Raw genomic sequence first — 15,009 nt, 5'->3', positions numbered from 1 at the left:
CTGTAATCACCTGTAGCTTTGTAACCAAAAACCAATTATAGGCATGTTACAAGGAATGTTTCATTTTAACTTGTCTATACTATTACTAAAGTATTTACTATTCCTCCTTTTCCTGTATACAAACCATAAAAACAACTATAATAATATCTGTAGATCATGAGCCAAAGTAACAGATGAAAGTCACTCATTATAGCTTCCCATTCAATATGTAATTCATCGTATTATACGTTTGCTCAAAAATGGTTCAAATGGCTCTAAGCACTATGGGACTTAACATCTGAGGTCATCAGCCCCCTAGAACTTAGAACTACTTAAACCTAACTAACCTAAGGACATCACATACATCCATGCCCGAGACAGGATTCGAACCTGCGGCCGTAGCGGTCGCGCGGTTCCAGACTGTAGTGCCTAGAGCCGCTCGGCCACCTTGGCCGGCCAGTAACGTCACTATGCTTTGGTCGCCATGGTTGTTGTAACCCATACCCCATGGGAGCACTATGGGATACAGACAGAAAACGTATGCCACAATCCGCAGCCATTTTACGACGGAGTGTAGGACGTGGACATTGAAAGTTGATTAGCTGGAAATCAATGCGAAGTGTGCTACGCGCACTGTGAAGAATACGCTACAGACGGACGTGATAGAAATACGTTAGTGTTGCGCACGTAGTGCTCTGCACATTGCCCAATCATCTGCCTTCTTATGACAGCCCAGTATATTATGGGCTCTTCAAGTAATTTATTATTTCTACAGCTTCATACATGTCTACTCTGCAAATCACACTTAAGTGCCTGGCACATGTATCATCGAACCACCTTCCCACTAATTCTCTGTCATTTCAATGTCGAACACCAAGCGGAAAAAAATGAACACCTATGTTTTTCCGTGCGAGGTCTGATTTCCCATGTCTTATTATGATGATTGTTTCCCCCTATGTACGTCGGCGTCAGCAAAATATTTTATCAGTCGGAGGATAAAGTTGGTGACTGAAATTACGTGAGTAGATCCCGCTGCAACGAAAGACGCCTTTCTTCTAATGATGTCCACACCAAACCCTGTTTCATGCCCGTGACACTCTCTACCCTATTTATCGATAATATAAAACGTCCTACTCTTCTTTGAACTTTCTCGATGCACTCCGTTAATCCTATCTGGTAAGGATCCCTCATACACCAAAAGCAGACACGCAAGCGTAGTGTAGGTAGCCACTTCAGTAGACCTGTTGCGTGTTCTAAATGTTCTGCCAATAAAATGCAGTCTTTCGTTTGCTTTCCACACAGCATTTTCTATGCATTCCTTCCAATTTCAGTTTTTCGTAATGTTAATTCCTAGGTATTTAGCTGAATTTACAGCCTTTAGATTTGATTGATTTATGATGTAACCGAAGTTTAACGGATTCCTTTTAGCACTCATGCGGATGACCTCACATTTTTCGTTATTTAGAGTCAATTGCCAATTTTTGCGCCATACAGATATCTTATTTAAATCGTTTTGCAGTTAGTTTCGATCTTCTGATGACTTTACTAGATGATAAACGACAGCATCATCTGCAAACAATCTAAGGCGGCTGCCCACATTGTCTCACGAATCTTTTATGTAGATAAGAACAGCAGAGGGTCTATAACACTACCTTGGGGAACGTCAGGAATCACTTCTGTTTTACTCGATGACTTTTCGTCAGTTATTACGAACTGTGAACTCTCTGACAGGAAATCTCGAATCCAGTCCCATTAGTGAGACTAATTCCATACGCACATCTTTTGACTACAAGTCGCTTGTGAGGTACGGTGTCCATAGCATTCTAGAAATCTAGAAATACGGAATCAGATTGAAATCACCTGTGAAGGCACTCAGAATTTCGTGTTGCCTATGTGTCAACAGATTGTTCTCTTCGAGGTAAATCATAATGTTCGAACACAAATATGATCCAAAATCCTGCTGTATATCGAAGTTAATGAATGATATGGGCCAGTAATTTTTTGGATTACTCCTATTGCCTTTCTTGAATACTAGTGTGACCTGTGCAACTTTCCAGTCTTTGAGTACGGATCTTTCGTCGAACGAGCGGTTGTATATGATTGCTAAGTACAGAGTTATTTCATTAGCGTACTCTGCCAGGAACCTCGTATACAATCTGGACGGAAGACGCTTTTATTAAGCGATTTAAACTGGTTCACTATTCCGAGGATACCTGCTTTTAAGTTACTCATGTTGGCAGCTGTTCTTGATTCAAATTCTCAAATATTTGCTTCGTTTGCTCTGATGAAGGAATTTCAGAAGACTGTGTTTAGTAACACCGCTTTATCAGCACTGTCATCGACAGTGTATTCATGCTACCGCGCAGAGAACAGACTGTCTCTTGCCATTGCCATAGTTTACAAACGCCTAGAATTTCTTTGGATTTTCTGCCGGTTTCAAATGGTTCAAATGGCTCTGAGCACTATGGGGCTTAACATCTTAGGTCATCAGTCCCTTACATCTACATCTACATCTACATCTATACTCCGCGAGCCACCTTACGGTGTGTGGCGGAGGGTACTTATCGTACCACTATCTGATCCCCCCTTCCCTGTTCCATTCACGAATTGTGCGTGGGAAGAACGACTGCTTGTAAGTCTCCGTATTTGCTCTAATTTCTCGGATCTTTTCGTTGTGATCATTACGCGAGATATATGTGGGCGGTAGGAATATGTTGCCCATCTCTTCCCGAAATGTGCTCTCTCGTAATTTCGATAATAAACCTCTCCGTATTGCGTAACGCCTTTCTTGAAGTGTCCGCCACTGGAGCTTGTTCAGCATCTCCGTAACGCTCTCGCGCTGACTAAATGTCCCCATGACGAATCGCGCTGCTTTTCGCTGGATCATGTCTATCTCTTCTATTAATCCAACCTGGTAAGGGTCCCATACTGATGAGCAATACTCAAGAATCGGACGAACAAGCGTTTTGTAAGCTACTTCTTTCGTCGATGAGTCACATTTTCTTAGAATTCTTCCTATGAATCTCAACCTGGCGCCTGCTTTTCCCACTATTTGTTTTATGTGATCATTCCACTTCAGATCGCTCCGGATAGTAACTCCTAAGTATTTTACGGTCGTTACCGCTTCCAATGATTTACCACCTATGGCATAATCGTACTGGAATGGATTTCTGCCCCTATGTATGCGCATTATATTACATTTATCTACGTTTAGGGAAAGCTGCCAGCTGTCGCACCATGCATTAATCCTCTGCAGGTCCTCCTGGAGTACGTACGAGTCTTCTGATGTTGCTACTTTCTTGTAGACAACCGTGTCATCTGCAAATAGCCTCACGGAGCTACCGATGTTGTCAACTAAGTCATTTATGTATATTGTAAACAATAAAGGTCCTATCACGCTTCCCTGCGGTACTCCCGAAATTACCTCTACATCTGCAGATTTTGAACCGTTAGGAATGACATGTTGTGTTCTTTCTTCTAGGAAATCCTGAATCCAATCACAAACCTGGTCCGATATTCCGTAAGCTCGTATTTTTGTCACTAAACGTAAGTGCGGAACCGTATCAAATGCCTTCCTGAAGTCCAGGAATACGGCATCAATCTGCTCGCCAGTGTCTACGGCACTGTGAATTTCTTGGGCAAATAGGGCGAGCTGAGTTTCACATGATCTCTGTTTGCGGAATCCATGTTGGTTATGATGAAGGAGATTTGTATTATCTAAGAACGTCATAATACGAGAACACAAAACATGTTCCATTATTCTACAACAGATTGACGTAAGCGAAATAGGCCTATAATTATTCGCATCTGATTTATGACCCTTCTTGAAAATGGGAACGACCTGCGCTTTCTTCCAGTCGCTAGGTACTTTACGTTCTTCCAGCGATCTACGATATGAAACAGTTTCGGAACACTGAATTCAGTATTTCTGCCTTTCTTCGGTCGTCCTCTGTTTCGGTGCCATCGTGGTCAACGAGTGACTGAATAGGGGATTTAGATCCGCTTACCGATTTTACATATGACCAAAACTTTTTAGGGTTCTTGTTTAGATTGTTTGCCAATGTTTTATGTTCGAATTCGTTGAATGCTTCTCTCATTGCTCTCTTTACGCTCTTTTTCGCTTCGTTCAGCTTTTCCTTATCAGCTATGATTCGACTACTCTTAAACCTATGATGAAGCTTTCTTTGTTTCCGTAGTACCTTTCGTACATGATTGTTATACCACGGTGGATCTTTCCCCTCGCTTTGGACTTTAGTCGGTACGAACTTATCTAAGGCGTACTGGACGATGTTTCTGAATTTCTTCCATTTTTGTTCCACATCCTCTTCCGCAGAAATGAACGTTTGATGGTGGTCACTCAGATATTCTGCGATTTGTGCCCTATCACTCTTGTTAAGCAAATATATTTTCCTTCCTTTCTTGGCATTTCTTATTACACTTGTAGTCATTGATGCAACCACTGACTTATGATCACCGATACCCTCATCTACATTCACGTAGTCGAAAAGTTCCGGTCTATTTGTTGCTATGAGGTCTAAAACGTTAGCTTCACGAGTTGGTTCTCTAACTATCTGCTCGAAGTAACTCTCGGACAAGGCAGTCAGGATAATGTCACAAGAGTCTCTGTCCCTGGCTCCAGTTCTGATTGTGTGACTATCCCATTCTATACCTGGTAGATTGAAGTCTCCCCCTATTACAATAGTATGATCACGAAACTTCTTCACGACGTTCTGCAGGTTCTCTCTGAGGCGCTCAACTACTACGGTTGCTGATGCAGGTGGTCTATAGAAGCATCCGACTATCATATCTGACCCACCTTTGATACTTAACTTAACCCAGATTATTTCACATTCGCATTCGCTAATAACTTCACTGGATATTATTGAATTCTTTACTGCTATAAATACTCCTCCACCATTGGCTTTTATCCTATCCTTGCGGTATATATTCCATTCTGTGTCTAGGATTTCGTTACTGTTCACTTCCGGTTTTAACCAACTTTCCGTTCCTAATACTATATGCGCACTATTTCCTTCAATAAGAGATACTAATTCAGGAACCTTGCCCTGGATACTCCTGCAGTTTACCAATATTACGTTAACTTTTCCTGTTTTTGGTCTCTGAGGACGGACGTTCTTTATCAACGATGATAATGTCCTCTCTGGTAAGCCGTCAGGTATTTTATCGTTTCGCCCAAGGGGGGGTCCCTCTAACCTAAAAAACCCCCGTGTGCACGCCACACGTACTCTGCTACCCTAGTAGCTGCTTCCGGTGTGTAGTGCACGCCTGACCTGTCTAGGGGGGCCCTACAGTTCTCCACCCAATAACGGAGGTCGATGAATTTGCAACCATTATAGTCGCAGAGTCGTCTGAGCCTCTGGTTTAGACCCTCCACACGGCTCCAAACCAGAGGACCGCGATCGACTCTGGGCACTATGCTGCAGATATTAAGCTCAGCTTGCACTCCGCGTGCGATGCTGGTTGTCTTCACCAAATCAGCCAGCCGCCGGAAGGAACCAAGGATGGCCTCAGAACCCAAGCGGCAGGCGTCATTCGTTCCGACATGTGCTACTATCTGCAGCCGGTCACACCCAGTGCGTTCAATAGCTGCCGGAAGGGCCTCCTCCACATTACGGACGAGACCCCCCGGCAAGCACACCGAGTGCACACTGGCATTCTTCCCCGACCTACCCGCTATTTTCCTAAGGGGCTCCATAACCCGCCTAACGTTGGAGCTCCCTATAACTAATAGGCCCGCCCTCTGTGACTGTCGGGACCTTGCCGGAGAATCGGCCACTGGCCCAACAGGCGAGGCATCCTGTGGTGGCTCGGAAACGATGTCATCACCACTAGGAAGCACCCCGAACCTGTTGGAAAGGGGTAAGGCAGCTGCCACGCGGCCAGATCCCACCTTCGCCTTTCGGCCAGGCACGCGCGAGCCCACCACTGTCCGCCATTCACCCTGGAGTGATGGCTGACCGGTAAGATGCTCACTGCCGGAAGACGCAGCGACATCAGGGGTTCCATGTGATTCCAAGGCCACCGAAGTAGGCATAGGTCTCACCACAGCTGCCCCAACGCCACTACGAGCCGACGCCTGCGCCTCGAGCTCGATGAGCCTAACAGACAAAGCCTCCACCTGCCCCCGAAGAGTGGCCAATTCTCCTTGCGTCCGCTCACAACAACCACAGTCCCTACACATGACTAGAACTTAGAACTACTTAAACCTAACTAACCTAAGGACATCACACACATCCATGCTCGAGGCAGGATTCGAACCTGCGAGTGTAGCGGTCGCGCGGTTCCAGACTGAATCTGCCGGTTTTCGAGATGAAGTTTCGTTGTGGAAACTATTGTAAGTACCTCGTACTGAAGTTCGTGCTAAATTTCCAGCTTCTATAAAAGACCGCTAATTTTGGGGATTTTGCATTCGTTTAAATTTGGCATGGTCTTTTCGTATTTTTTGCAACAGTGGTCTGACCTGTTTTGTGTACCATGGGAAATCAGCTTCATCTTTTGTTAATTTATTTGGTATAAATCTCCCAATTTCTGTCTATACTATTTCTCTAAATTCAAGCCACACCTGTCTATACTTACTTGTTAATTTGGAAGAAGTGGAAATGAATTCTTTTTGAATAGAAGAATTTTTCGTTTATTTTTGGTCGATTTGGGAATTTCGGTACTCAGTCTCGCTACAACAACCATGTGTTCACTAAGCCCTGTATCATTTGCGGTTATTTGGATTATCAATCCCATTCGAGTCCACCCATTAAGGAAATTTCATCGAAGTTTCTATCGAGATACAAGCGAAAGCTTATTTACTGACGTAAACGCAGATAAATGCACGAATTTGTCAATCGAGGAAACAGACCAGATCGCGCTCACTGTGCCGCCGTCGCACTCCCCTGGGAACAGGGCAGATTTCGCACAGAGCGCCAGCTGCCGCTTGTGACGTCACGGCCGCCTCCTGCCGCTGCGCAAGCCTTTGAGAGCTTCCCCTCTCAGGCGCCTCAACAGGTTTTCCCCCGCGGCGTCGGTTGTTAGCTGCCCCTCTCCGCCGTCCCCCTTCACCGCAAGATTGCAAATTCTGCGGGCGGCGGTCGTTCCAGCCGAACTTTTCCCTCTGCAGCCACTGACCCGACTCCAACTAAGCCATTCTTCGGAGAAACGGCCAAACTCTCGAACGCACCTTTTTCTCTCATTTTTGCTAGCATGAAGTCACCCAACCCGGACCAAAGTACGGGAACTGGTGGGATTTCAGGTAATACTTGCGACTTAAAGATTTTTTCGTACTCCATTTCCTCAAAATGGAAATGAGATATTTTCTCAACAAGTCGGTAATCGTTTCATGTGGCGCACAGAGACATAGAAATACACTCCCAGAGAAAAAGGTACTCCATTATAACAGTTTAAGTTTTCTTCGCTTCGTAATATAAAACTCAGCAGATTTCTCCAGTAGTAAGTTATGCTGTAACGCGCCCTTCACTTTTTTTTCATGAAACAATGTGTTCTAGATATAACTGTGAAGACTTTCACAAGTTTCGTCATGTTTCTAAAATCTTGTTAGGCTTCTTATTGTGCCGTCTTCAACGTATCATCTCAGTTTTTCCTCGGTCAGACATTTTGAAAATTAAAATGAAATGAAAATACCCCGAGAAGTACGCTCCTGCAACAGTCTGTGGACATTGGTAAGAAGAGCTGAAGTTAACATGGCACGATAACCTTAAAAGTTTTGACTCAGGTGATTAGTGTGTATCTGGACTCTCTGAGCCAATAAAAATACTGCAGTCTGTTGCTTCTTAGATTGCTCTTAAGTAGGTGGGATATATATATATATATATATATATATATATATATATATATATATATACTAAGGAGACTAAGGAGTTTAGCCACATCAGCCTTAGAGCATCAGGGAGCACAATCCGAATAACGAAATTTATACAGGCAAACTCACATAATAACTGCATGACTAAACCCCACACACATAACTAACAATCAGTGTGCTAGTTTGCACTTTAATTATGATACATTGTAAACACTAGTGAGGTATAAAGGTTGGGATGGCTTTTCAAAACATACTATCGGGAGCAATGATAGATATATGAGGTATGGGGACCTATTACAGAGGTTTCCACTATCGCATACATGCTCTTAAATGAAATGTTTTTTTATGCTATGTCGGAAAATGGAGGACTAAGTAGATGATGTGGTAATTGGAGAAAAATTTTATGCAATATTGAAAGACTCGAACCGAATCAATGCACTGGAAAAAGATGCCATTCCATTAAGCTGTTAAGAGCCTTGCTAGTGCCAACAATACCAGAACTGTTTCACAAAGTATATACAATATGTGAGTCAGGCCAAACATCCTCAGACTTGAAGATGACTGAAGATTTAAAACATAAAAGAAGTGTGTCTGAAAGTGAGAGCATTACCAAGTTGTCAGTTTAATAAATTATGCTTACAAAACTGTTACACAAATTCTTTATATAGGAATGGAATGGCTGGGGTATCCCACCTACAGGAGATCAGGTTGAGTCCCAGAGAACTACAGCAACATGCGAGACAATACTGACCATACAACTTATCTTAGAAGACAGAAGGAGAAAAGACAACTTTGCATTTATTGCTGTTGTAGATTTAGGAAAGCTTTTCACAATATGCTTAAAAATTCTGAAGTTATCAATGATAAAATGCAAGGAGTGTAACTTTCTCTAAAACTTTTACAAACACCAGACTGCAGTTATAAGATTCAAAAGAGGAAAAAGGCAGGCTGTAATCCAGAAGTGAGTGAGGCAGCATTGTAGCCTATCCCTCATCTTATTCCTCTGTACATAGGCAAGCAGCAAAGGAAATAAAAGGGCAATTTGGAAAAGGAAATAAGATCACTGAGAAGAAAAAAAAACCATTAAGGTGTGTCAATGACATTAAAGTTTTGCTGGAGATGGGTAAAGGACTTGGTAGTGAAGATGAATGGAATTCACAGTTTCTTGACAAATTGTTATACAATGAAAAGCAACAAAAGTAAAACAAGGCAATGCAGTGTTTTCGAATTAAATCAGGAGATTGGATCAGTACATGAGACACTTTAAGTAGCAGAGAAGTTTTGCTATTTTGGCAGCAAAATCATTGATGATGTCAAAAGTAAAGGTGCATATTGCAACAGCAAGGCAAGCTTTCTTTTTTTAAGAAAAAAAAACAGAAATATCACAGAACAAAATAAATTCAAATGGTAGATAGTATTTGTTAGGAACATAACCTTATTTGGAACTAGAATGTGGACAAAGAACAATAAGAGCAAGGAGAGAGTAAAAGTTTTTGAAATGTGGTGCTACAGAAGAATACACACAGGAAGGCAGAGGGAATAATTAATGAAGAGGTACTGAATCAGTGAGGGTAGAGAGAGCTAGACTGAATGAAGGGATAGGTTACAGGACTTGTGAGGCATTAAGGAATTGTTCAATAGATGAATGAAAAAAGTGGGAGGAGGTATTTTAGAGGGGTTAAAAGCTTGAAGTCAGCAAGCGAGCTGACAGGCTTATTGGAGCAGAAGCTGTGCAGGTGTGGAGAGAACTGCACAGGTTCAGCACTGGAGGCAGTGTCAGCCAAGCAATTGTTTAAGTTGATACGAATAACCCATGAGACTGGAAATATACCAACAGATTTTCAGAAAAATACTACCCTCACAATCCCAAAGACAGAATGTGCAAGAACTGTCACACATCAGCTACATAGTTCATGATTCCAAGTTACTGAGAAGAATACGTTATACAGATAAATGGAAAAGAAAACTGAGGATCTATCAGATGAGAAGTAGTTCAGATTTTGGAAAGGTAAAGGCACCAGGGAAGCGGTTCCAACACTGCAATTGATAATGGATGCAAGCTTAAGAAAATGTAAGACACTTAAAGTATTTGTCCATTTAGAAAAAGCATTCAACAATTGAAAATAGTACAAAATATTCGAATCTCTCAGAAAAATAAGTGTAAGCTACAGGGAAAGATGTAATATGTGGAAGTACCACAAGTTACTATACGAATGAAAGACCAAGAATGAACTGCTCAGATTGAAATTGGTGTAAGGCAGGGATGATGTCTTCTTCCCCTACTGTTCAGTCTTTACACCAAAGATGACATGTTTGAAATAAAATAAAGTTTTTGGATTGTATTAAAATTCAGGGTAAAAGGGTGTCAGCTAAGATTTGCTGATGCCACTGCTATCCTCAGTAAAATTTAGGAAGATTTATAGGATCTGTTGAATGGAATAGCAATCCAATGAGCACAAAATTTGGGCTGAGTGTAAATGAAGGAACAACAAAAGTTATGAGTAGTAAAATTGAGATTAGTGAGAAACTTAACATCATAATTTGTGATCATGAAGTAGATGAAGTTAAGGAACTCTGCTATGTAGCCAGGAAAATAACACATGATGGATGAGGTAAGGTGGATATAAAAAGCATGCAAGCACAATTGAAGTGGGCATTCCTGGCCAAAAAAATTCTACTAGTATTAAATGTAGGCCTCAGTTTGAGAAAGAAATTTCTGAGAATGAACGTCTGGAGCACAGCATAATACTCAAGTGAATCATAGATGTTGCAAAAACAAGATAGAAGAGTATCAAAGTGTTCAAGATGTGGTGCTAGGAGAGATGTAGACAGTTTTGCTTGTTAGTTAGTTTCATGTACCTTGAATCATGGTCAGTGATGTGGAATGGGTCATTTTACATTGGCATTGCAAATTAATTTGCAAGTATTGTTACATGCAGAAATATAAAAGGCTTCCTGGTTTTTGTTTATCATTATCATTATCATTATTATTATTATTATTATTATTATCATCATTATCATTATCATTACTATTATTATTATTAAATATATGAGTGTGAGTTAGCAATTGCTAGCCACAATCTTTTGTGCACTGCAATAACATATTCTTCTATGGAATAGGAGGATTGTCAAGGGGACACTATTTCAGTTTGTTTTCAAATTTTACATTGTCTATTAGACATTTTATATTATTGGGCAAATTACCAAACATTTTAGCTGCGACATTATGCACCCCTTTCTGTGATAAAGAGAACCTTAATTTGGACTAATGAATGTCATTTTTCCTTCTGGTATTGTAATTATGTCCATCAATGTTCCTTTTGAACTACAGTAGACTATTCAAAAAAATTCCATGAGAGAATAAATATACTGTGAAGCAGTAGTCAGAATGCCCAACTCATTAAACAGATGTCTGAAATATGATCATGAGTGAGCACTACAGACCATTCTTACAGCTCGTTTTTGAGCAATGAAGACTTTCTTTCTTAAAATGAGTTGCCCCACAACATTATTCTGTATGACATTACTGAATGAAAATATGCAAAGTAATTGAATTTACTGACTTTTTGTGCCCAAGATTTGCAATGATTCTAACTGCAAATGTAGCTGAACTTAGTTGTTCTAGGGGTTCAAAAATGTGCTTATTCCAGTTTAAATTTTCATCATCATGGAAACCTAACAGTTCTAAAGTTTCCAACCTATTTATTATTTCCTTACCATGTATTATATAATTGGTGTAGTACCTCTAGATGTGCAGAAATTGGTATGTTTTGTCTTTTCACAATTTGGGATGAGTCCATTCACAAAAGATGAGTCAATGATGCTTTTAAGAACCTTGGTTACAATTTCTTCTTTTGCTGTATGTATGCTTGGACTGATTACAACATTTGTGTCATCTGAAAAAGATGTAATTCTGTTTGTTGTATATTAGACTGAAGATAATTAGCATATATGAGGACAATGGTGGGCCAAGGAGTGGGGCATGGGTAACCCAATACATAATTTCTCCCCAGTCAGAAAAACGTCTCCAGACGACACGTGTTGATTTACTAAGTAAACTTTTCTATATTATTTTGGTTAAATATGACATAATCCATTGGTTGACTTGATCGAAAATACCATAAAACTTCAGTTTATCTAGAAAAATATTATGATTTACTCAGTCAAATGCCTTAGATAGGTTACAGAAAACACCAACCGGCACTATTCTGTTATTTTATGCTTGTAAAATTTGGTGAGTGAATATGTTAGTGGCATTCTCAGCAGAGCAACTCTTCTGAAATCCAAACTGTGGTTTGTTGAGAACAATACTGTTGCTTATGTGAGATAGGATTCTAGAATACATCACTTTCTCAAACATTTTGAATAATGTTGTCAGCAGTGATACAGGTCAGTAGTTATTGACATCTCACCTTTCTTAAAGAGCAGTGTAACAATGGTATGTTTCAGTCTCTCGGGAAAAATGTCTTGACTTGGTGATACATTACATATTTCAGATAGGACACGGCTTATTGCATGGGAACAAATCTTTCAGTACTGTTCTAGGAACAAAATCAAACCCACTGTTTATGAGGGAATGATAATACAAGAAAATTAAGGATTCTCCACAGAAGTGGTAAGGGAAGAAATAGGTGAAACAGCAACAAGAAGAAGGTGCAGGATGATAGGACATATTGTAAGACATCTCAGAATATTTGTATTGGGTCTAGAGCGAATTGGTAAAAACTTTAGAGAAGGGCAGTGATAGGAATATGCCAACCAACTAATTAAGGACGTTGTTTGCCAGTGCTACTCTCAAAGAGAAAGGTTAGTACAGGAGATTTAGTAGTGGCAGGTTCCATCAAACAAGCCAAATGTAAAATGAGTAAATATTCTCTAGAATTAAGACCACAATAAAAACATCACGAGCTGACGGTCTCAGTTATTCATTAGTAATGATTATCGGACATTAACAGAATGTACAATAGGAAATGTATCTGCACAGTCTGTGGTTTCTTGTCAGCACTTGCACAGTGTAGCACAGTGCGCCCATATCGCTACGGCAGCGCAGCAGGCTGCTGGACTAGCGATCTGTCCGCCGCGTGCAGTTAGGTGTATGTAGGGGAGGGTTACCTGCCGGAAAGCGCCGGCGCGAATGCCGTGGTCGCTGAGCAGCACGAGCACGGTGGACTGCAGTGCACCCGTGTCCCTCAGCCAGCGCAGAAAGCTGCTGAGCTCGCTATCCGCCAGCTGCGGACCGTTGAGCCGATCGTGCGTCACGGACGTGCTCCAGCCCAGTGCCCAGTAGCGCCAGCCAGCAGAGCCCATCGCTTCCACGAACTTGCGAACGTACGTCAGCAACACGGACACCTGGAGCCTCTCGCCAGCGCACCTGCAACAGGGCCAGCAAGTCTCGTCCACACAGCCTTTGTCTTTCTGTTTAGTCATCTTTGAACACTTCTATTTCTTAACGTTGACCTCTGCTTACCTTCTATTTCACAGTTAATTAGGGGATGCAAAAAGGTTCACCTAAAAATTACTGTCCAGTCACAATGTGATCACCCGTCAAAAGCTTGAATAACCACCTTTTGCAGTGCTGACCAGTACGAGAGTTGCAGGAAGACAGTCAGTTAAGTTTGGAAGGTACTAAAAGAGAAGTGGAGCCATGCCGACTCCAGTGTCCTGACCAGCTGCGCTAGGTTTCTCGGTTGAGGATCCGTGGCGCGAACAGCCCAGTCGAGGTGGTATCATAGATTCTTGACTGAGTTTAAATCCGTGGAGTTTGGTTGTCAGGGGAGTGCAGCAAACTCACCGTGGTCATCTTGTAAGCATGCATGTGTACTGTGAGCTGTGTGAAATGTTGCATTGTCCTGCTGGTAGACGATATCGTGCTGAAGAAGAACAGAGTGCATGTACATCTACATTTACATACATACTCCGCAATCCACCATACGGTGCGTGGCGGAGGGTACCTCGTACCACAACTAGCATCTTCTCTCCCTGTTACACTCACAAACAGAACGAGGGAAAAATGACTGCCTATATGCCTCTGTACGAGCCCTAATCTCTCTTATCTTTGTGGTCTTTCCGCGAAATGTAAGCTGGCGGCAGTAAAATTGTACTGCAGTCAGCCTCAAATGCTGGTTCTCTGAATTTCGTAGTAGCTATTCACGAAAAGAACGCCGCCTTTCCTCTAGAGACTCCCACCCGAGTTCCTGAAGCATTGCCGTTAACACTCGCGTGATGATCAAAACTACTAGTAACAAAAATCTAGCAGCCCGCCTCTGAATTGCTTCTATGTCCTCCCTCAATCCGACCTGACAGGGATCCCAAACGCTCGAGCAGTACTCAAGAATAGGTCGCACCAGCGTTCTATAAGCGGTCTCCTTTACAGATGAACCACATCTTCCCAAAATTCTACCAATGAACCGAAGACGACCGTCCGCCATCCCCACAACTGCCACTTCATATCGCTCTGCAATGTTACGCCCAAATATTTAATCGACGTGACTGTGTCAAGCGCTACACTACTAATGGAGTATTCAAACATTACGGGATTCTTTTTCTTGTTCATCTGCATTAATTTACATTTATCTATATTTAGAGTTAGCTGCCATTATTTACACCAATCACACATTCTGTCCAAGTCATCCTGTATCCTCCTACAGTCACTCAACGACGACACCTTCCCGTACACCACAGCGTCATCAGCAAACAGCCGCACATTGCTATCCACCCTATCCAAAAGATCATTTATGTAGATAGAAAACAACAGCGGACCTACCAAACTTCCCTGGGGCACTCCAGATGATACCCTCACCTCCGATGAACACTCACCATCGATTACAACGTACTGGGTTCTATTACCTAAGAAGTCTTCGAGCCACTTACATACTTGGGTACCAATCCCATATGCTCGTACTTTAGTTAGGAGTCTGCAGTGGGGCACCGAGTCATACGCTTTGAGGTGGACACGGCCCCCAAGGATAGATGCATACTTGTGTTGATCAACCTTGGCTTCGAGAATGACGAGCTCACCCAGGGAATGACCTCTAGCCTGGATTGTTCCAACAATTATTGCAGGGTGCTTGCTTTCAGACATTTCACGCCGTAAAAGTCAGTGGCATCAGTTCGATGGAGCGCAACACGTGATTCATCTGAATAAGCCAGCTGTCTCCACACAGCGGATGTCCGGTTATGGTGCCGGCGTACAAACTCTAGCC

The 15,009-nt window shown here is 42.1% G+C and overlaps 1 protein-coding gene across 1 annotated transcript in view; it reads right to left on the bottom strand.

The window, feature by feature from the left end:
* LOC124775927 overlaps positions 1-15,009 on the bottom strand; it is a 131,154-nt gene that overhangs the window by 20,691 nt on the left and 95,454 nt on the right. Inside the window, exon 8 of the mRNA XM_047250772.1 lies at positions 12,920-13,178. Within this exon, the coding sequence (XP_047106728.1) occupies positions 12,920-13,178 (259 nt within the window). The remainder of the gene's footprint in view (positions 1-12,919; positions 13,179-15,009) is intronic.

This window comes from Schistocerca piceifrons, chromosome 2 (assembly GCF_021461385.2).
Source record: "Schistocerca piceifrons isolate TAMUIC-IGC-003096 chromosome 2, iqSchPice1.1, whole genome shotgun sequence".
Classification (NCBI taxonomy): domain Eukaryota; kingdom Metazoa; phylum Arthropoda; class Insecta; order Orthoptera; family Acrididae; genus Schistocerca; species Schistocerca piceifrons.
This window is presented reverse-complemented; position numbering and strand designations above follow the sequence as displayed.